This window comes from Mauremys reevesii, unplaced genomic scaffold (assembly GCF_016161935.1).
Source record: "Mauremys reevesii isolate NIE-2019 unplaced genomic scaffold, ASM1616193v1 Contig7, whole genome shotgun sequence".
Lineage (NCBI taxonomy): Eukaryota > Metazoa > Chordata > Testudines > Geoemydidae > Mauremys > Mauremys reevesii.
This window is the reverse complement of record NW_024100884.1, coordinates 1,033,089-1,057,019: the sequence shown is the minus strand read 5'-3', so window position 1 is coordinate 1,057,019 and position 23,931 is coordinate 1,033,089. Positions and strand designations below refer to the sequence as shown.

The following is a 23,931-nucleotide window of genomic DNA, read 5'->3' as shown; positions in this document are numbered from 1 at the left end:
GTAGTATAAGGGCCCTACCATCAATCAAACCCTAACCCCGCCCCTTGACCCCTGTAGTCCCTCCCACCTGTCACCGGAAGTCCCACCCTATGGGGGTATTACTTCCGGGGTCAAGATGGCCGCATGACCGGAAGTGAGGTGGGTCATGTGACCCCTCTAAGAACTCCTCCCACCCCCCTCTACCAATCAGGAGGGGGTTCGTCCCGGAAGGACCACCCCGAAGAAGAGATTTGCCCAATCAGGGTGACTTCCGGGGCGGGTGACCGGAAGCGAAGTGGGTCATGTGACCCCTCTAAGAACTCCTCCCACCCCCCTCTACCAATCAGGAGGGGTTTCGTCCCGGAAGGACCACCCCGAGAAGAGATTTGCCCAATCAGGGTGACTTCCGGGGTGGCCACATGACCGGAAGCGAGGTGTGTCATGTGACCCCTCTAAGAACTCCTCCCACCCCCCTCTACCAATCAGGAGGGGTTTCGTCCCGGAAGGACCACCCCGAAAGGAAATTTTGTCCAATGAGGGTGACTTCTGGGTTGGGGTGAGCGGTCCGGAAGTGGGTCGTGTGACCCCTCTAAGAACTCCTCCCACCACCCTCTACCAATCAGGAGGCGTTTTGTCCCGACAGGACCACCCGAGAGGAGATTTTGACCAATCGGGTGACCCTCTAAGAGCTCCTCCCAAGGCCCTCCGCCAATCCGAGTGCAGCACCATTACCCCATAAGTCCCAGCGCCGGACAGAGGAGGCCATTTCTTACCAAGCACACGTGTTTTAGAAAAGCGTGGAAAGGCTGCCGAGAGGAAACATGGACTCCTTCACCACCCCCGTCAGAACTTCGGACTTTGTTTTAGACCCAAGCACCATACTTATGTGGCGCAGGCGCTACGTCAGCGACAGTTCTGAGGAGGAGGAGGGAGTGACCGAGGGGAGCCCTTTGGCCCAGCCGTTGATGGATACGTCGGAACCCAAACCCGACACCCTCGTGAGGCACCCTGAGGAGCCTGATGGCCTCTCTTTGTCCACCCTCAGAGCCTGATCGCGCTCGGAGGAGTCACCGGTGGACAAGGCAAACGGAAAAGACAGCGCTCAGGTAAATGAATGATTAAGAAACGACAGTAGAAGAGGGGGTAATGAGGCTAGGAATGGGGTTTGTGTAAAAATTAAAGAAAACCAACCAAGCAGTTGGTGTACTTATACTGTTTCTTTTTCTGAAAATCTCTCAACAGCTCGACGATGCCTTTCTAGACGCCTTAAAGAACTTGCGTATCAGTAACCCGGTGGGAGTAAATAGATCGAACATCAGCTGTTTTTGCTCATGTCCTTTTCACAGATTTTAAGCCCAAAAAAAAGGACAAAATGGAAGAATGAACCAGCTCAGACTTACCAGGGGGTGATGGCGTCCATTTTACAGCCGTCTGTAAAAACAAAACAAAACAAAAAGATTATGTTAAACCAGGCAATTAATAAAATTTTTATTTAAATGTGTCAATATGAGCATGCGTATCCATTTTTCATACTTGTGGTAGTAAAAGAATGAACCAGCTCAGACTTACCAGGGGGGTGATGGTGGCCATTTTACAGGCGTCTGTAAAAACAAAAAGGAAGAATCAATCAGCTCAGACTTACCAGGGGTGATGGCGTCCATTTTACAGCCGTCTGTAAAAACAAAATGGAAGAATGAACCAGCTCAGACTTACCAGGGGGTGATGGCGTTCATTTTACAGGCGTCTGTAAAAACAAAATGGAAGAATGAACCAGCTCAGACTTACCAGGGGGTGATGGCGTCCATGTTACAGCCGTCTGTAAAAACAAAATGGAAGAATCAACTAGCTCAGACTTACCAGGGGGTGATGGCGTCCATGTTACAGCCGTCTGTAAAAACAAAATGGAAGAATGAACCAGCTCAGACTTACCGTGGGGGTTATGGCGTCCATTTTACAGCTGTCTGTAAAAACAAAACAAACAAAAAAAAAGATTATGTTAAACCAGGCAATTAATAAAATTTATTTAAATGTGTCAATATGAGCGTGTCCATTTCCATACTTGTGGTAGTAAAAGACGGTACCAGTAGCAGTCATGTCTACGCCGACGGCTCTTTTAAAGAAAATATATTACAATCCCAGGGAAGTTGGGAGCTTTGGCGGAGTGAACCCTCTTTTTCGAGAGGCTAGAAAGCATAGTAAAACTTTAAATAGAAGACAAGTAACAGCTTGGCTTTCAGACCAGGATGCTTACACTTTACACAAACCGGCTCGAATAAGCTCCGGGCCCTGTGTGCTGAGCTGTGTTTGGAAAGCTTATTAAACATTGTTATTGCCATAGGTTATGCTATGCAATGTCTGTACCTAACCCAAGAACATTTAGCACAAGGGGTGACTTTGATAAATGCTGTGCAATTCAGTGAAGACCCTGACCGTGTTTTAAAGAAAATGACCAAGCCGGAAGATGCCTGCTTACAACGTTATATTGATCGTCTAGTTCGCGAAGGTCGCGTGCCTCAAAAATTACAAACCGATCGGGGGAAAGAATTTTTAAACAAACCTTTAAGTGGATTGTTAAAGCGGCATGGGGTTCACCATTTTGTTACTAATAATGAAGTCAAAGCAGGGGTTGTGGAGCGATTTAACAGAACTTTAAAAACTAGGATGTGGAGATATTTTACAGCCCATAACACCTTTCGCTACATTGACGTCTTACCTGACTTTATAAAGAGTTACAACCAGAGCTTTCACAGAACTATACGTACCAGACCCCTTGATGTTAACCCTTCAAATTCTCTGAAGGTATGGAAAACGGTTTACGGAGATGGTTTTAAAATAAAACGGGTTGTTGCCCCTTTTAGAAAAGGCGACCACGTGAGACTGTCTAAAACCAAAGGCGCTTTTGAAAAGGGTTATGGACAGATGTTTACCGATGAGATATTCATAGTGGATGAAGCCTTAACCAGGAGCCAAAGACCTGTCTACCGATTAAAAGATTATGAGGGTGAGGTAGTGACTGGATCTTTTTACCCTGAAGAATTACAAAAAGTAAACCCCAAACGAGACAGGATTTACAGGATTGAAAAAATTCTAGCGGAGAAAGGAAAAGGGAGAAAAAAACAGCTACTGGTGAAATGGTTGGGTTGGCCTGATAAGTTTAACAGTTGGGTGGAAGCTTCTCAGCTCTGTGACATTTAGACACGGACCAGAAAAAAAAAATTCCTCCTGCAAAGACAGAGAGAAGAAAAAATAAATAATAATGAGCGATGGCGGGTTTTACATCACTTTGCCCAGCAATGCCAGCTCTGCAGTTTTTCCCCAAAACACCATCTCGAACTTTACAATACGGCTAATTAAGCCCTTGGATCTCCCTGGTGCCTGGGAGGTGGGGTTAGTGGAAATACAATACCCGCACAGCTGGAATACTATCAATGAAGACACCCCTTTTGAAATCACCTTTGGAGATACGACGTGGAATTTTATCCTACGACGAGGTTATTACTCGACCATACCTGAATTACTGGAGCATATGAACAGCGCCGTGGCTCGTCACCCCGGACCACCTGAGGTGGTCATGAATTACGACCCTGTGGGCAGAAAAGTGAGACTTAAATCTACCGATTTTATGTACGGGTTTTCTACTGGCGGAGAGCTAGCTAACATTCTGGGTTTGGGCCCCAAACGCAACGTCCAAAAATTTTCCTTCTCGGCAGACATCACAGGGGGTTTTAACTCCTTGTATCTGTACACGGATATCGTAGAGTACCAGTTTGCGGGGGACTTTTCTGTTCCCCTGTTACGCTGCGTCCCTGTCCGAGGAAGGAACAATGAGTTTGTTACCATCACCTACGATAAACCTCATTACGTCCCTGTCAGTAAACACCACATCGACACCATTACCATTGAAATAAAGACAGATCAGAACAGAGGCGTTTCATTTCGCTTTGGCAAGGTGATCGTCAAGCTGCATTTGCGACCGCGGAGAGAGCGAGGTTTCTAAAAAGAAAAAAAGCAAAACACTATTATGGCGATCGTAAAAAATTATGGTGACCCCACCATCTACAGGAACTATTACAAAGCCCAGGCTGGATATGCCCTTCCTGGATATCATGGGGCCCCCGTGATGTACGGGGCTGGTGTGGGTGGAATATTTCGTAGCCTCTTTCGAAAAGCTGTACCGCTTTTGAGGAGAGGGCTAGAGATTATTAAACCCCACGTAAAAACTGCCGCTCAAAACATAGCTAAAGACGTGGTAGGTCATGTCTCCCGGGCTGTTCTGGAGAAGGTGGGGAATACAGCTTCACAGGAAGGAGCGGGGCTGATGTACATTAAAAGGAGGAAGAGAAAGAAATACGTCATACCCGCGACGCACAGGTCCCCCGAAACCCTTTAAAAGAAGGGCTTTGACACGCAGGGCCAGCCATAAACGAAAGTCCAAGAGGAAGCCTGGGCAAAAGAGGAGACGCGCGCTGCCTGCTAAAAGAGACATATTTTAATCGATATGGCTTTTGTTCACTGCGGGTCTGAAGAGTGCGCCAAATCCGAACTAGACTTGTTTCAAATAGCCCCTACGCAGACCAGCATCGAAAAAAGCATTTACATTGAGGTGCCACCTCTATCGGCCGTTACGGAGTCTGCCCCCATTGACTTTTTTATAGCAGGGAATGGCATAGATTATATGGATTTAAACAACACGCTGCTTTACCTGTGTTGCAAGATTGTAAAAGGAGACGGAACCGAACTTGCCGCGGACGCCGAAGTGGGCCTGGTGAATTACCCTGTGGCCTCTATTTTCAGCCAGTTGGATGTTACGCTGGGAGACCGCCTTGTAAGCCAAAGCAACAATTGTTATCCTTACAGGGCCTTTATAGAATCAGTGCTCAATTACAGCGATGACACCCTCGCCACGCAATTTTCTGCCGGTCTGTTTTACAAAGACACTGCTGGACAACATGAAAAAACAGAGTTGGATGGAAGGAATCTAGGGTTTGTGAGGCGTGCAAAGCTGACGGCCGAAAGCAGAACGGTAGAGCTGCTGGGCCATCTACACAGTGACCTGTTTTTTCAAGAAAAACTTTTGTTAAACGGAGTGGATGTGAAAATTAAACTGACGCGCAGTAAAGACGCTTTCTGTTTAATGGGCAGCGCGGCTGAAGGCTTTAAACTGCGCATTGTATCAGCGTCCCTTTTTGTGAAGAAAGTACGGGTGGCCCCGGGTGTCCGTCTGGGGCACGCGGAGGCCCTGCTTGCCTCTAATGCTAAATACCCCGTGGACCGTGTGGGAATGAAAGTGTTTAGCATCCCTGCGGGCAGCAGGGTCAGTAACCAGGAGAACCTGTTTTTGGGACAGTTACCCAAAATGCTCGTCCTAGGGTTTGTGGATAACGATGCCTTTAGCGGAAGTTACACTAAAAATCCCTTTCATTTTAAACATTACGATATAAATTTTGTGGCCTTGTATGTGGATGGTGAACAGGTACCGACCAAGCCTCTGCAACCGGACTTCGAGGCAGGACGCTGCGTGAGAGAATACATGAATCTGGTACAGACAGCTGGTAAACACATGAAAGATCGTTCTTTGTTAATTGACCGGGAGGAGTTTGCACAGGGTTACACCTTGTTTGCCTTTGACCTGTCTCCTGACCAGGAATGTGCAGATCATTATTCCCTAATTAAAACTGGGAACCTGAGAGCAGAAATACGTTTTGGAAAGGCTTTGACAGTCACCGTTAATATGATCGTGTATGGGGTTTTTGACAATGTCAGAGATAAATCAGAGAAGAAACGTTCTGTTTGACTACATGTGAACATGGACACCGTGCAGCTCTCACGTGTCTTATCAACGGATCCTTACACGAAAAAGAATTTCTTAGATGTGTTCCCTTGTGATTGGCTCCCTGGAGGCAAGCTGTCTCAGAGACCCCTAGGTTTGGTGGTGAACACGCATCCGCACAACCAACCGGGTGAACACTGGCTCGCCTTGTATCTGGCGGAGCGTAACCGTGGAGAGTTTTTTGACTCATATGGGCAACCCCCGAACAGCGTGTTGTTTCCTAAAAGCATTATGAAATTTTTAAACAAAAATGCCACAGACCTGGTGTTTCACAATAGACAATTACAAGACCCCCGCTCCGTCGCCTGTGGCTATCACTGCGTGTTTTTCTTACATCATCGTAGCAAGGGTTTATCTTTTGAACGGCTTTTAAAATTGTATTCTAATGACTAAGTGCAAAATGACCGGATGGTAATGAATTTTGTAAAGAGTAAATTTAAATTCTTGGGCATGCCTAGCCTTGCTCAAAACATGTTTCAACAAGCCCAGACGTGTGTATCTTGTAATGATTTTTATAGCCGTGTTACCCAATAAAACACCCCAAGTGTGGGGTTTAAAGAAATTGATGTTTGGTGGGTTTTTTTTTTTGTTTTTTTAAATGACCAATTGAGAAAAATTACAGATTTTTTTTTAAAAAGTATAGAAATGTTTTATTTAAAGCAAAACATTACAAGTTTTAAAAATTTTAGAATGTGAAAAAAAAAACATTACACACTGAGCCACTGGGCTCTTTTAGCCAATTTTTTTTTTATAGGGCAAAAAAGGGGTCACGGATTCTTGATCCGCCCCGGTGTCAGCGGTCGAGGCCTTGAGGCGTTCCAAAAGGTCTCTGTTGGCCGCATTGCCCATGACGGAAGAGGGTACGTTCAGTTCCGCCATGGCATTCATAAACACATCCCATCCTTTAGGTACACGTTTGCTAGGTACAGAGCGCGTTTGGGTGACGGCCCTGACTAAGTCAAGCATGTTAGAACCATTAACCACAGAGCCTTTGTACACAAAAGACCCTTTATCGTCCCATGAAGAGAGATTTTTATCCTGGCCCAGTTTATTTAGCAATACTATTGCATTTTTTTTAAAACGCTTATTCACGTTATCCAGCACCTCCTGAGCAACAGAGTCTGAGTTCTTTGGTGTTTCTGGGGGTTTGGCAGTTACGCTTTGTTCCTGTTCCGGTAGAAACAGACTTATTTTCCCTTTATCCGCATCGCTTTGCTTCACGTACGTTAGGTACCTTTGAAGCACGGCGCTGTAAAGTTTAGCCTTTTCGTATTCGGCCAGGTCAGTTCTTTGAAGAACAGACTTCATTTCAGCGTCCAGTAAGCGAGTCGCTGTTGTTCTGATATTTTCCTCTGCCGGAGGGGGAGCCCTTAATTGCTCCAACTGGTGGCTGGGCACCAGGTACATTTTTTCTGCATACTCCATTATCGATTAGTTAAAAGCCCTGTTATCAGAGGGATAGCAAAACTTAACAGAGGCCCGATAAACCCCCCAGACTGCTTTACCAGAAGCTTTTTTCTTTTAAGCGAAACGCTCTTATTACACAAAGTTTTTATAAGCGTGCGTTTCTTTTTTAACACACGCACTTGATTCTGTGTCAAAGGTACGTTTCCTTTTAAGGTATTGAGCGCTATTTCTGAAATGGCCGCTACTAGATCGTCAGAGGCCGAACACAGTATAGCCCTCCTTTGCTGCGGGGACGATTTGCTAAGTAATTTTAAAAGGCCCAGGTTTCTCTTCACGCAGCTAGACATGTTTTCAGTCAGCAGCCCCAACTGTTAAAGGGGCCTGCCGATAAGTCATCTCTTTTATACCCAGCTGCTGTTTTTTTAAAGTATAAACCACCGGCCAGTCTGGAGGAAAAGACCGGTTCTTAGTCTATAAGCTTCTGGTGTGGAAGCATTTAAATCCACCACCAGGTAGCCATAAGGTCTTTTGGTAGCATCCTCAAAAGCTTCTAGAAAGAATTGAGCTTTGCCGGGGTACATTTGCCGAGCGAGCGTGGTGATTTGTAATTTGTCCCTGGGGTTTTTGAACAGAACCATGTACTTTGTGTTTAGGTTAATCGTGCAACTCTTTTTTCCCTGACAAAATACGTTCTGAACTATATACATAATGCTCAGGTTTCTGTGATGCACGTACTTGGTAAAAGCTTTTTCAATTTCATCGCTTTCACAAGCAGAGTTCATCAGATCGTCTATGATAATCATATTTACTTTATTAGTAGGAAACAAACCGTCATCATCCAAAGCATCAGGCAACCCCTCCACAAAATTGATAAAGGGATATTTACAGAGCAGTTCTTTATACAGAGGTTGCCAACAACTGTAACACCACACGATATTCTCAGGCATAACAGACAGTGTTTGTTTGGCATTATCCAACACGTTTTTTATAAAGTAACTTTTTCCGCAGTTGCTAGGCTCCGCTAGAATTGCAGAAAAGGGGTGTTTCCACCTCATATCCATTTTTTTTTTCAAAAGCCGTAGGGCAGGGTTGTAAAACCTTTTCCTAGGACCCTCTTGTTATAAACCACTTTTTGTGTTTTTTTAAGGGTTTTTGTCTCTATTTGCCACTGGTTTTTGTTTCTTACAATAGAGGGCTGCTGCACCTCTATCTTTTTCGAGGTGTTTTCTCGCAGACCCGGGCAGTAGTCCAGGACTAGGTCTTTCAAACTGTCAAAGTTGACCTTTTCACAGTTTGCTACGTTTAGGGTAATACCTTTGACTTTCATACAAGCCTTTCCTCCAGACAGCTTATACCCGTATGTTTTTGGACCTGCCGACACAAACTCGGTGATGTGTTGATCTGGTGGAATCTCGCTTGTGAGGTCCCCTAAATAATCCCCCAGAGGGGGATTCCAGACACCCTCCCTTTTCACAAATATCACCGAGTCAGTGTCGTGGTACAGGCACCGCTCTTGCAAACCGTCTAGGAGGCTGTATAATTCTAAGCGGGCATAAGCGGTGGTGAAACAGGCTATGAAAACATTGGTATTGCCAGAGACCGTGTACCGTTCTTTTGCATGCTTCCAAGACACGCACGCTGTTTCATCATCGATAAACTCGCAGGATGAAACCTTGTAATTGGGGGAAAATAGGTACTGCAAGAGTTCATCAGGGTCTCTCACGATGCTGGTGTTGGGTAGGTTGGTTCTTTGGCCGAATTTACCCCACAGAGAATTTAAAAACAGTTTAGCGATTTGGCGTTTAGCAGGGTTTGATCTGATTTCCTGTTGGCGTAAATGCACGCCTTCTTTCTGGTAGAAATCGCTGACGTACTTATTTTGTTTTTCCTCGTTTGTGCACCAGCTGGGATACCCCGAAGCCTCTTGTTTCTGGCGGAGGTGTAATTTTATGTACTCTGAAAAGAGTTTATCAGATTTTTCATTAAAATGCCAGATTTCATAGATTTTAGCCACCACGTACCCCTTCGCTATGGCCGCGTTCAATTCCACCGTGCACCAAGTCCCCAGGATGGCCCGCTCCTCGTCAGTATGGGCGCATGTCTCCCGCTGCTCGGTTTCAGCACAGGTTTGGCATAGCGGGAACATAAGCTTGCCACCCACTCTGACAGGTAACAATGGGAAAAAGAGGCCTCGTGGGGGGTACACTTTAACTTTTGCGATTCCAAAATAATTTGCCAGGGGTCCAAATTTGTCATAAACTATATCGGGGTGTCCGATAGGGTATTCTTTGGTTTTGTTTACAAAAGGGTACAGGCTGGTAAAGTCATAATAGTGGATTTCTTCCCCGGGGTTAGGCTTGTAATACAGACGGATAGCGTTTGTCCTCCCCCCAAAAAGAGCATCCCTAGGCACAAGAGGTTGGGGGTAACTGGGCTCGGTTTAAAAAGTCTGCCAACTCCCTGTCTGTTTCTTTCATTACCTCCCACTCGTGCTCCCAAAGAGTCCTCACTACAAAACCAAATCGTTTCAGATAGTCAGCCTTGAGCTGCGTCTTGTAATAAAGAAACCCAAAAGATGTCCCCGTCATAGGATTTTGTGCTTTTTCACAATAACAGGTGACACAGCCGTGGAAAAAACATCCATTAAACTCAAAGGCTGTGCGTACCCCATCAACATCGGCATAACCGTCTAAAAAGTAGGGGCCTACCTGTAGTTCCCCACCCTGTAAAGCATGCCGTATCTGTATATTTTCTTTGTGAGAGGTATACAACAGCCACTGAATAGATGGGGTCGAATATCTCTTTTTCTGCCTGTGATAGTTGTCTGGAGGGAGAAGAGCTACCGTGTTAGGCTCCAAAAACATAAACCTGTACATAGCCATGCAAACGGATGCCAGTGTTATGTACTGGAATGGATCTATGCACAGTTTTATCTCGGTGACTTTACCAGGTTCTCTCTCTACTACATTTCCCTTCTCCGTCATTTTCATAATCTCTCCTCTGTATAGGATACAAGCCTGTCTCAAAATTTTGACATCCTGCTGACAGTAATACGCGAGCTCTTTCTGCAAGTCAAACACCTCAGAACTGTGGTCCTGATACCAGTCGAGAAACTCTGCTTTTTCTCCGGGCATCATGCTTTCTACACCATAGTGTGCCACACCGGGCATAGGCCCCACATAATTTTGATTTTCTAAAGTGTTAAAAAAATGGGGAAAATACCCTTTGCACCCTTCAAACCCCATTGCCTGCGGTAGCTTGCTAAGCTTCATGGGCAAGAAGTTTAAAGAGTCTATAAAACGAATCCCCAGGGCCTTCACTTCCACGCACATTAGTTTACTACCCTGAGTAATCAGTTCTATGCACATCTTTTCCTTCAGTAACTGCCTAACGATGAAATACGCATCATAACCTTTGGAATTGTGCGCTAGGAACGTGTAGTCCCGAAACTCTTTGCCGATAAAGGTCTTAACAAAGACAGACAGACACTCATCGCCCTTAAATTCCCAGGATTTTTCGGGCTTTAAGGACGTAGCAAAAATGTAATTGGGAGTGTGCACCCCAGTCTCCTGCATGCATTCGAAATCATAAAAGATATACTTTTCTGAGGATTCAGGCTTTCTAAGGCTATCCATAAAGCAAAAGTGACTGTCTACATCACCAACGATCGAACCCTGACACTGCTTACATCGTCTCCCTTTACACTTATGCCGCTTGTTCACGTAAGACTGACACTTATCACATAAAGTTTTAGACAGGCATTCAACTTGGTTTTTTGACGCACAGTCGACATGTCTGTCTAAACACTCTTTGGATCGACAATACAGTCTACAGCTAGGACACCGCAGCTGCACGCCCACGCTGTCTGAGCACGTTACACTCAAGCAGAGGCGGCAACGATACCTGCAAGAGTGGTCGTGACTGTACACCGTATGGCAAAACTCACAATAATTTTTCGCTCCGAACAACTTTTTCACATCCAGAACTCCATAGTAATGCTCATCGTGCAACAGGATGAAATAAGTCTTGGGGTACGCTAGGCCTCCTGTTTTGAAAAAGCCCCAGCCACCTTTTTCCGTATACAGCACCACCTGTATGTTCACTCCTAAATGCTGTTCAAACTTTGCTACGTCACTCAACAGAACCTTTTTTTGATCTGACCACCCCAGTTGCTCATGCAACTTTCTCGCCTCCGCTAACAATTTCGCGTCCGTAGGTTTACGATCGGACATGACGGCCAAAAGGCCACCCGCAAAACACAGATTGGTACCGGCGTAAGTCAGGTCTACCAAACACTGTCTTTTTTTATGAATAATTTGACTACTCAGAATAGAATTTAAAACTCTACGAGCACCCCACCCCTGTTTTTTACAACTGTCACAACAAGGCGCAATGTCCCATCGAGATGCAACTCTCTATTGCTCTGTAGCAGCTTTGAGGTGTGATTTAAGAAATCCTCAGCAGATAGCTCATCCCTAGTTCTTCTGACTGAAAACAAAGCGTTAGCTAAATTACGACTCTCTAAACGTAACTGAACGTAATCATCAGGGCCTACCCTACCATTAATGTCATCGAGGACCAACTGTATTCCCCAGTGTATGGCTTCAACAACCTGCTGAGCTGAATTTATTTGCTCATGGTTGACAAAACGAAATTCCTCACAATATACCGACCCCCCGAATCTAAGTAATTCACGTTGCCAACTTCTCACTCTTTCCATATACACCTCTGCATTTTCGGGGTTACTTGGGGGTTCCTCTACAGGATCGTTAGCGACATCTTCTACATCAGATGCTATTTGAGGGTCATTGGGAGAGGAACGGGGCCCATCTAGAGAGCCCTCTGGGGAATTTACTAAACCAGAGTCTGATTCCATCTCCCCATTTTCAGAGAAGCCAGTCTGAGAGCCTCCAGTAGGAGGCATCTCTTTTTGTTTTTTTTTCCTCATGAACTCTTTAGCCCTTTTAAAAAGTTTTACAACCACCCTGGCCTGGAACTTTTTGGCAGCCATCTGTTTATCCCCCAAGCGCTGTCCCCCCTTTTGTTTACACATGAGCTGGTGTGAACCCTGGAGGGTGCCCCTTTTACCCAGGCCCCTTTCCACGACTAGTCATGCCTGCTTAGAGACACCCTTTCCAACCCTCCTGTCTTTCAGCATTGCTCTGAACAAAGAATCATATTTTTCCCAAGTCTTTCTAGAAGGCCGTTCTTTTAGACTCCCCAAGGATACAGCATCCATCACTTTTCTGATGGAAGCATCAAACTCTTCCCAAACACTAGAACTCGGGGGAGCTGTGGCGAGCTTATGGTTTTGGGAGAATGTTTTGTCAGTGCTCGGTGTTTTATTCACAACCCCTAGAGCGCATGCTCCGGGTTTGTGAACGTGGGCATTTTCACTCACAGTTTTCTCAGGGCTTGGTGTGGCGGTGGCCGCTGAGGAACTGGAATCGTGTTTGTGTGGTTGCAACACCTTGGCATTGCAGAAGCTTCTAGTCCATGGTTTTTTATATGGAGCCCATACACTACATGCTCCAGGTCTGCGCACCTTCAGAACCCCTAGAGTGCGTGCTCTGGGGTTGTGAACGTGGGCATTTTTGCTCACAGTTTCCTCAGGGCTTGGTGTGGCGGTGACCGCTGAGGAACTGGAGTTGTGTTTGTGTGGTGGTTTTTTACCAGAGTCTTTTGTTTTGTCCTTGGGTTTCACGTATATGAGGTCTGGGCTGTTTTGCGTTGTTAAAGGTCTCAAAGCAGATTCCTGGTTCTTTAGTGGTTCTGGAGGAGGTGTCCTTGTCCTTGTAGCATTGACAACAGCATTTTCAGAAAGGTTGCCCCTGCCTATGAGGGAGAAAAAACCATAACATTTTACAAAAACTGAACTTTACCATCTACTCTCTCACCCATACCTATGTATTTACTTAAAATACAAAAGCTCATAGAACAACTAAACCAATAAGCAAAGTATATTTACAGGGCTTCATGCATCCTTCAGTCACTGATGCTGGTGAATTTTCCTTTTCAGCCGTCTCCTTCCTTTTTCTTTTGAGTTTGTTTTCCCTCTGGTCTAAGGATTTCTCATGTTTTGACTGTACTGTGGAGCAAACACATAAAACCATCTTGTAAAACTTAAAAATTATATATTTCATTCAGTAGGGTGTTTTTCTATTTTAAAAAAATCATAGCTTTACCACAAAATAATCCATTTTTGGCCCTACAACAAACAATTTTTTAAAAACATCTTATTTTGCAAAATAAAAACCAAAACTGCTTTTTAAAAAAATCCATTATGCACAGTAAAAAACCAAATACTTTAAAAAAAACCTATGCCCCAGCTTTATAACACACACACACACACACACACACACACACACCAAATCATGCTTGCAGCCACACACACTTTTTTCAAAAAGCCACATGTTACTTTTCAAACAAACAAACAAACAAAAAAGCCCCAAACCGTGCATTTAAAAACCCATGTGTGTTTGGGCCTTCCCCATAAACCCCCCACATTATGTACAGTAAAAAACCAAATACTTTTTAAAAAACCTATGCCCCAGCTTTATAACACACCAAATCATGTTTGCAGCCACACACACTTTTTTCAAAAAGCCACATGTTACTTTTCAAACAAACAAACAAACAAAAAGAAGCCCCAAACCATGCATTTAAAAACCCATGTGTGTTTGGGCCTTCCCCATAAACCCCCACATTATGTACAGTAAAAAACCAAATACTTTTTAAAAAACCTATGCCCCAGCTTTATAACACACCAAATCATGCTTGCAGCCACACACACTTTTTCAAAAAGCCACATGTTACTTTTCAAACAAACAAGAAAAAAAAAAAGCCCCAAACAGTGCATTTAAAAACCCATGTGTGTTTGGGCCTTCCCCATAAACCCCCACATTATGTACAGTAAAAAACCAAATACTTTTTAAAAAACCTATGCCCCAGCTTTATAACACACCAAATCATGCTTGCAGCCACACACACTTTTTCAAAAAGCCACATGTTACTTTTCAAACAAACAAGAAAAAAAAAAAGCCCCAAACAGTGCATTTAAAAACCCATGTGTGTTTGGGCCTTCCCCATAAACCCCCACATTATGTACAGTAAAAACCAAATACTTTTTTAAAAACCTATGCCCCAGCTTTATAACACACACACACACACACACCAAATCATGCTTGCAGCCACACACACTTTTTTCAAAAAACCACATGTTACTTTTCAAACAAACAAGAAAAAAAAAAAGCCCCAAACCGTGCATTTAAAAACACATGTGTGTTTGGGCCTTCCCCATAAACCCCCACATTATGTACAGTAAAAAACCAAATACTTTTAAAAAAAACCTATGCCCCAGCTTTATAACACACACACACACACAGACACACCAAATCATGCTTGCAGCCACATGTTACTTTTCAAACAAACAAGAAAAAAAGAAGCCCCAAACCATGCATTTAAAAACCCATGTGTGTTTGGGCCTTCCCCATAAACCCCCACATTATGTACAGTAAAAAACCAAATACTTTTAAAAAACCTATGCCCCAGCTTTATAACACACACACTCACACACACCAAATCATGCTTGCAGCCACACACACTTTTTTCAAAAAGCCACATGTTACTTTTCAAACAAACAAAAAAAAGCCCCAAACCATGCATTTAAAAGGCAGTTGCAAAAAAAAAAAAGTTACCTTTTACTATGGGATAAAGTGTTGCAGGGACATGGTTGTTCTGTTCCCCCCCCATGTGTGCTTGGGCCTTCAGGTTATAGAGCAAGCAGAAACATGTTAGTATTACCACCCTATACAACCTGGGTAATACTTTTCTTTTTTTTTTAACAGTATTAAGCACAACTATAGTTAAAATGGTTTTTACCGTGGCCTGGTTCCATGCTAAACAGATCCACCCCTGAAATACATACAGGCACCGTTATTTACTAAGACAGCCTGGGCAAAAAGTGGCTTTATAGTTTCAGAGTTAAAGGCACAAGGTCTTACCTCTTTTTTTGAGTCCAGCAGCTCTCCAAGAAGGTTTTCTGTTAAAAAGGACAAACTCCAGCACACCTAAGATTTTTATAGCCTCTCATGCCCATTGTTTTTCAAATAGTTGCTAAAAGGTTAATTTAATCACCACAGGTAAACTGCAACACACCCTTTTGTGAGCTGGGTTGTGGGGGTGAGGGTTGTGTATGCTTAAATCCATTCATTTCAACAGAGCCTGGATAGCTCAGTGGTTTGAGTAATGGTTTGGTAAACCCAGGGTTGTAAGTTCAATCCTTGATCTGGGGTAAAAATGAATATTTGGTCCTGCTAGTAAAAAGGCAGGTCTTATGAGATAAGTATATCTCCATATTAACTGTATTATACTCAAACATGTCTGAACTAGTCCTGGCTCTATTTTTTTTTTATTGTAAGCACATTTTTTTTAAGGATATTTCCCCCCCTCCCACAACATACATTTCACACACAAGCACAAAAACACAAAAGCTAATTCTCACAAACTATTTTATTTTAAAAAGACATACAACTCCTTCAAAACAAACCAAGATGCTTCATTAAAACTTAAGGGCAAAAGGCCTTCTAACAAAACACAATAATCACAACCCCCTTTTTTTTTTAAATTTACAGCTACCAAGTTTTATATCGCATGTTTGCCTCCTCACCATTCTCTAACTTAAGCCTTTTAGATTTCTTACAAATAGTCTTTTTCTTAAGCAGGGTTCTGTAACTTTTTGTGCGAACTAGACGATCAATATAACGTTGTAAGCAGGCATCTTCCGGCTTGGTCATTTTCTTTAAAACACGGTCAGGGTCTTCACTGAATTGCACAGCATTTATCAAAGTCACCCCTTGTGCTAAATGTTCTTGGGTTAGGTACAGACATTGCATAGCATAACCTATGGCAATAACAATGTTTAATAAGCTTTCCAAACACAGCTCAGCACACAGGGCCCGGAGCTTATTCGAGCTGGTTTGTGTAAAGTGTAAGCATCCTGGTCTGAAAGCCAAGCTGTTACTTGTCTTCTATTTAAAGTTTTACTATGCTTTCTAGCCTCTCGAAAAAGAGGGTTCACTCCGCCAAAGCTCCCAACTTCCCTGGGATTGTAATATATTTTCTTTAAAAGAGCCGTCGGCGTAGACATGACTGCTACTGGTACCGTCTTTTACTACCACACGTATGGAAATGGACACGCTCATATTGACACATTTAAATAAATTTTATTAATTGCCTGGTTTAACATAATCTTTTTTTTTGTTTGTTTTGTTTTTACAGACAGCTGTAAAATGGACGCCATAACCCCCACGGTAAGTCTGAGCTGGTTCATTCTTCCATTTTGTTTTTACAGACGGCTGTAACATGGACGCCATCACCCCCTGGTAAGTCTGAGCTAGTTGATTCTTCCATTTTGTTTTTACAGACGGCTGTAAAATGGACGCCATCACCCCTGGTAAGTCTGAGCTGGTTCATTCTTCCATTTTGTTTTTACAGACGGCTGTAAAATGGACGCCATCACCCCTGGTAAGTCTGAGCTGATTGATTCTTCCTTTTTGTTTTTACAGACGCCTGTAAAATGGCCACCATCACCCCCCTGGTAAGTCTGAGCTGGTTCATTCTTTTACTACCACAAGTATGAAAAATGGACACGCATGCTCATATTGACACATTTAAATAAAAATTTTATTAATTGCCTGGTTTAACATAATCTTTTTGTTTTGTTTTGTTTTTACAGACGGCTGTAAAATGGACGCCATCACCCCCTGGTAAGTCTGAGCTGGTTCATTCTTCCATTTTGTCCTTTTTTTGGGGCTTAAAATCTGTGAAAAGGACATGAGCAAAAACAGCTGATGTTCGATCTATTTACTCCCACCGGGTTACTGATACGCAAGTTCTTTAAGGCGTCTAGAAAGGCATCGTCGAGCTGTTGAGAGATTTTCAGAAAAAGAAACAGTATAAGTACACCAACTGCTTGGTTGGTTTTCTTTAATTTTTTACACAAACCCCATTCCTAGCCTCATTACCCCCTCTTCTACTGTCGTTTCTTAATCATTCATTTACCTGAGCGCTGTCTTTTCCGTTTGCCTTGTCCACCGGTGACTCCTCCGAGCGGCGATCAGGCTCTGAGGGGGTGGACAAAGAGAGGCCATCAGGCTCCTCGGGGTGCCTCACGAGGGTGTCGGGTTTGGGTTCCGACGTATCCATCAACGGCTGGGCCAAAGGGCTCCCCTCGGTCACTCCCTCCTCCTCCTCAGAACTGTCGCTGACGTAGCGCCTGCGCCACATAAGTATGGTGCTTGGGTCTAAAACAAAGTCCGAAGTTCTGACGGGGGTGGTGAAGGAGTCCATGTTTCCTCTCGGCAGCCTTTCCACGCTTTTCTAAAACACGTGTGCTTGGTAAGAAATGGCCTCCTCTGTCCGGCGCTGGGACTTATGGGGTAATGGTGCTGCACTCGGATTGGCGGAGGGCCTTGGGAGGAGCTCTTAGAGGGGTCACCCCGATTGGTCAAAATCTCCTCTCGGGGTGGTCCTGTCGGGACAAAACGCCTCCTGATTGGTAGAGGGTGGTGGGAGGAGTTCTTAGAGGGGTCACACGACCCACTTCCGGACCGCTCACCCCAACCCAGAAGTCACCCTCATTGGGCAAAATTTCCTCTCGGGGTGGTCCTTCCGGGACGAAACCCCTCCTGATTGGTAGAGGGGGGTGGGAGGAGTTCTTAGAGGGGTCACATGACACACCTCGCTTCCGGTCATGTGGCCACCCCCGGAAGTCACCCTGTGTGACGTTATCACTGTGATATAATATCTCATTGAAAAGGGAAAGGGCCAGAAAGAGTTAATTAACTCATAGACTGACCTGACCCATGGGTGAACCTTGAGGACTGGTTAGGAAGATATGTAAATGACTAGAGCTTTGAAATGCAAGTCTGCATTGTTAGAGGTAGAAGGGGAAATGTTTGCTCAGGTCTTGTGATGCAAGCAAACAAGTCTTGTCTATTGCTATAGTTTTAATTCAAAGATCAAAAGAGGAATATTAACATTTATGATGATACTTGAGTGAAATAGTATTATTGTCTATGTGTCTCTTTGAAGGTTGTGCTAACCTGTATCTGAACTGTTTAATGGATAAATTACTCTGTGCTAATTGCCAGGATGTTTGGGAGAAGGAGTTAAGCCTATTGTTTTCTCAGGCTGAAAGGCTGCTGGAAATGTATAAGAAGCCTGGGACAGGATCCTGCTTCATCTCAGATCTGCTTTGGGTTTCAAGAGGGGGAAACCTTAAGCCATAAGGATTGAGATCCCCAGTCATTGACTGGAGCCACCCTGAATATGGACATTGGACTATAACCTATGGACTATTTCTAAAGGGACTTTTGGCAACTACAAGCTCATCTTTGCTGTGTATCTGAACCTCAAGAATTGAATTCAAGTCTGTCTGTAGATTAATCTTTTAACCAACACTCTCTATCTTTTCTTTTTTAATAAATTTTAGCTTAGTTAATAAGAATTGGCTATAGCGTGCATTTTGGGTAAGATCTAAGTTATAATTGGACCTGGGTATGTGGCTGATCCTTTGGGATTGGAAGAACCTTTTCTTTTATATGATGAAGTAAGATTCTCAGGAATCATCATCATATCTGACAGGTGTGTCTGGACGGAGGCCTGAGGCTGGGCACTTTAAGGGAACTGCGTGGTTTGGACTTCTAAGTGACCAGTGAGGTACTGTAGAAGCTGTTTTGTGCTGGTTGGTAAATCTAAGTATTGGAATAACCACCAGCGTTTGGGGTTTGTCTGCCCCGTTTGGTTTGCAGTTCACCCTGATTGAGTGACCTCAGCTGGCTCCCACGGGCAGCACCGTCACAGTGGCGTAGTCGTGCAAGGATCCACAGAACCAGGTCAATTAAACTTTGGGTCAGAACCCCACGCTATCCAAATTGGAATTTTGGTATTGAGAGTTTGGTTGGTTAAAGAGCAGTTGCAATGGATGAGCAAAGAGCATATGAGGGTCTTGACAAAAAAGCCCTGGAAGATTTGTGTTCAGAAAAGGGGATAAGCTTTAGAAAGAAAGCTACAAATCAAGTAATGAGAGATCTGTTAACGGCCAGTGATCAGGAGGCAGGAGCACAGCCCTTACCTGATGCTACAGAAAATGCAGAAACAATTAGAATGAATAAGGCAGCAAATAAACTGCAACTGGAGCATGAACAGAAACTAGCCGATCTTCGATTGCTGGAAAGGCAAAAAATAGCTGAATTAGAAAGAGAGGCTGCTGAGAGAGAAGAAAGAAGAGAAGAAAGAGCTCGTAAGGGGCGTCTGGAGCTACTGGCTGCTGAGGAGAAAGCTCGACAGAGGCAACAGGAGATGCACAAAATGGAACAGGAGACAGTTAAACTCCGGCTCCAAGTAATGGAAGAGCAGAAAAAGTCATCACCCCCTGGTACTCCACTTACCCACCACCGGGAGAAAAGCTGGGAAAGGATATGTCCCATCTACAACGATACTGAGGATATAGAGGAGTTTTTGTCTACTTTTGAACGCCTCTGCAATCTGTACCGGATCCCCGATGATCAGCGAATGCCTGTCCTGCTGACCAGACTTACTGGAAAAGCCAGGGAGGTATTTAATGAATTGGGGGAACAAGAAGCCTTGGATTATGGGCGGTTTAAAGATTCTGTGTTAAGGCGGTTCAAGGTTACTCCTGATTCTTACAGAGTTAAGTTTAGAAAGTTTAAGATGTCTAATGATTGTACTTTTGTGGAATGTGCTCATAAACTGATGGGTTTTGTTAAAAAATGGGTTATGGGAGCAAAGGCACATGGGAGTTTTGAAAAGCTGCTGGATTTAATAACTTTGGAACAGTTCTTAGACATTGTGCCTGACCATGTGAGAGCAGCTGTGTGTGATAGGGACCCTGAGTCAGTCCTACGGGCGGCAGAGATTGCGGATGCCCATACCCAAAACAGGGCTCAAGAAGGGTTTAAACCCCCGGGGAAAACTAATCACCATTCTCCCCAGTTCAAGAGGAGGGAAGGATTTAAAGGTAAACCGGGCCCTGACTCTTATAAGGTTGCTCACAGGGGCCCAGAGGGTGGGAACTCTCACCCCAAGAATAAACCGGTTAAATGCTATCATTGTGGTATGCTTGGCCACATAAGACCAGATTGCCCGACCCTAAAGAGCAGCCCAAAGACAGCAACCCCAAAAGCCACAGTAAATGCCAACTCCATTACCCTGAGCTCCCAGGCTGAACCAAGTCCCAACAGCTCCACCTTAAGTCCAGGTGCAAGCAGAGCACTGGCTAATGCCAACCCCATCTTCTCCAGTGGTCTGGGAGGAGGTGATGAGCTCACCAGTTATGTCAGGACTGAGGCTTGGCAAGGAAGTGAGAGGTTTATTAAGGAGGCAAAGGTCAATGGTGTTGAATGCATGGGGTGGCGAGACACTGGCTCGGATGTGACTATAGTCAAGGGACATCTGGTGAAGCCAGAGGACATGTTGCCAGGGGAGTATGTGACGATAGTGGCCCTATCTGAGTACTCCGTGGACCTGCCAATGGCTAGAATCCACCTTGAGTGGGATGGCTTTAAAGGGGATGTGAAGGCTGCTGTCCGGGATTTGATTCCGGCTGATGTTTTGGTAGGAAATAACATACTGGGGGTGCCTGGCCAAGTTAATGTGGTGACCAGATCACAGAAAAACTGTGGGTCAGTGGCAGATACCCTGACTGACTGCAGTGAGGGGGATGGCAAACAGACAGAGAGTGTCTCTCAAGATGGATCAGGCGAGGGTTTGTCTGAAATATCAGAGATGGTTCTGAATTTAAACGAAACCCAGAGTAAATTCATTGTGGCTCAGCAGAGTGATGGGTCCTTAGAGAAAGCCAGGAATGAAGCTCAGAGTCAGATCCCAGTTAGTAAAGAGAGAGGCAGGTTTTTTATGCAGGATGGTCTGTTGTATAGGGAACCGCCTAGGGGAAGGAAGAATTCCCAAGCGGCAATTCGCAAGCAGCTTGTGGTACCTGAGAGTTACCGCAATGATTTGTTGAAGTTGGCTCATGATGGTCCTTTTGCAGGACATCTGGGTGTAGGCAAAACGTGTAACTGTGATATAATATCTCATTGAAAAGGGAAAGGGCCAGAAAGAGTTAATTAACTCATAGACTGACCTGACCCATGGGTGAACCTTGAGGACTGGTTAGGAAGATATGTAAATGACTAGAGCTTTGAAATGCAAGTCTGCATTGTTAGAGGTAGAAGGGGAAATGTTTGCTCAGGTCTTGTGATGCAAGCAAACAAGTCTTGTCTATTGCTATAGTTTTAATTCAAAGATCAAAAGAGGAATATTAACATTTATGATGATACTTGAGTGAAATAGTATTATTGTCTATGTGTCTCTTTGAAGGTTGTGCTAACCTGTATCTGAACTGTTTAATGGATAAATTACTCTGTGCTAATTGCCAGGATGTTTGGGAGAAGGAGTTAAGCCTATTGTTTTCTCAGGCTGAAAGGCTGCTGGAAATGTATAAGAAGCCTGGGACAGGATCCTGCTTCATCTCAGATCTGCTTTGGGTTTCAAGAGGGGGAAACCTTAAGCCATAAGGATTGAGATCCCCAGTCATTGACTGGAGCCACCCTGAATATGGACATTGGACTATAACCTATGGACTATTTCTAAAGAGACTTTTGGCAACTACAAGCTCATCTCTGCTGTGTATCTGAACCTCAAGAATTGAATTCAAGTCTGTCTGTAGATTAATCTTTTAACCAACACTCTCTATCTTTTCTTTTTTAATAAATTTTAGCTTAGTTAATAAGAATTGGCTATAGCGTGCATTTTGGGTAAGATCTAAGTTATAATTGGACCTGGGTATGTGGCTGATCCTTTGGGATTGGAAGAACCTTTTCTTTTATATGATGAAGTAAGATTCTCAGGAATCATCATCATATCTGACAGGTGTGTCTGGATGGAGGCCTGAGGCTGGGCACTTTAAGGGAACTGCGTGGTTTGGACTTCTAAGTGACCAGTAAGGTACTGTAGAAGCTGTTTTGTGCTGGTTGGTAAATCTAAGTATTGGAATAACCACCAGCGTTTGGGGTTTGTCTGCCCCGTTTGGTTTGCAGTTCACCCTGATTGAGTGACCTCAGCTGGCTCCCACGGGCAGCACCGTCACACCCTGATTGGGCAAATCTCTTCTCGGGGTGGTCCTTCCGGGACGAAACCCCTCCTGATTGGTAGAGGGGGGTGGGAGGAGTTCTTAGAGGGGTCACATGACCCACTTCGCTTCCGGTCACCCGCCCCAGAAGTCACCCTGATTGGGCAAATCTCTTCTTGGGGGTGGTCCTTCCGGGACGAACCCCTCCTGATTGGTAGAGGGGGGTGGGAGGAGTTCTTAGAGGGGTCACATGACCCACCTCACTTCCGGTCATGCGGCCATCTTGACCCCGGAAGTAATACCCCCATAGGGCGGGACTTCCGGTGACAGGTGGGAGGGACTACAGGGGTCAAGGGGCGGGGTTAGGGGCGGGGTTAGGGTTTAATTGATGGTTGGGGCCTTATACTACTCACATGTTCCACAGAATCTCTATGGATAGAAATTCCATGCTCTAATAAAAATATAACATTAGGGATCTATTATCGACCACCTGACCAGGACAGTAATAGTGATGATGAAATGCTAAGGGAAATTAGAGAGGCTATCAAAATTTAAGGACCCAATAATAGTGGGGGATTTCAATTATCCCCATATTGACTGGGAACATTTCACTTCAGGATTACATGCAGAGATAAAATTTCTCGATACTTTAAATGACTGCTTCATGGAGCAGCTGGTACGGGAACCCACAAGGGGAGAGGCAACTCTAGATTTAATCCTGAGTGGAGCGCAGGAGCTGGTCCAAGAGGTAACTATAGCAGGACCGCTTGGAAATAGTGACCATAATACAATAGCATTCAACATCCCTGTGGTGGGAAGAACACCTCAACAGCCCAACACTGTGGCATTTAATTTCAAAAGGGGGAACTATACAAAAATGAGGGGGTTAGTTAGACAAAAGTTAAAAGGTACAGTGACTAAAGTGAAATCCCTGCAAGTTGAGTGGGCCCTTTTTAAAGACACCATAATAGAGGCCCAACTTCAATGTATACCCCAAATTAAGAAACACAGTAAAAGAACTAAAAAAGAGCCACCGTGGCTTAACAACCATGTAAAAGAAGCAGTGAGAGATAAAAAGACTTCCTTTAAAAAGTGGAAGTCAAATCCTAGTGAGGCAAATAGAAAGGAGCACAAACACTGCCAACTTAAGTGGAAGAGTGTAATAAGAAAAGCCAAAGAGGAGTTTGAAGAACGGCTAGCCAAAAACTCCAAAGGTAATAACAAAATGTTTTTTAAGTACATCAGAAGCAGGAAGCCTGCTAAACAACCAGTGGGGCCCCTTGATGATCAAAATACAAAAGGAGCGCTTAAAGATGATAGTCATTGCGGAGAAACTAAATGGATTCTTTGCTTCAGTCTTCATGGCTGAGGATGTTAGGGAGATTCCCAAACCTGAGCTGGCTTTTGTAGGTGACAAATCTGAGGAACTGTCACAGATTGAAGTGTCACTAGAGGAGGTTTTGGAATTAATTGATAAACTCAACATTAACAAGTCACCGGGACCAGATGGCATTCACCCAAGAGTTCTGAAAGAACTCAAATGTGAAGTTGCGGAACTATT

At 44.3% G+C, this 23,931-nt stretch overlaps 1 protein-coding gene and 1 long non-coding RNA gene across 2 annotated transcripts; both read left to right on the top strand.

Annotated features, from left to right (window-relative positions):
* The first annotated feature begins 1,036 nt into the window (after positions 1-1,036).
* On the top strand, positions 1,037-1,335 carry LOC120394620. Its single transcript, XR_005592353.1, has 2 exons — positions 1,037-1,085; positions 1,222-1,335. It is a non-coding gene; the product is annotated as an uncharacterized LOC120394620 (long non-coding RNA).
* A 3,142-nt stretch (positions 1,336-4,477) lies between these two features.
* On the top strand, positions 4,478-5,773 carry LOC120394603 (uncharacterized protein F54H12.2-like). The gene has a single exon (XM_039518830.1). The coding sequence runs from the start codon at positions 4,478-4,480 to the stop codon at positions 5,771-5,773; it is 1,296 nt and encodes a 431-aa protein (XP_039374764.1).
* Positions 5,774-23,931: the final 18,158 nt, after the last annotated feature.

Coding starts and splice junctions, on each gene's coding strand:
- LOC120394603 (XM_039518830.1), top strand. CDS start 4,478: ATGGCTTTTGTTCACTGCGGGTCTGAAGAGTGCGCCAAATCCGAACTA.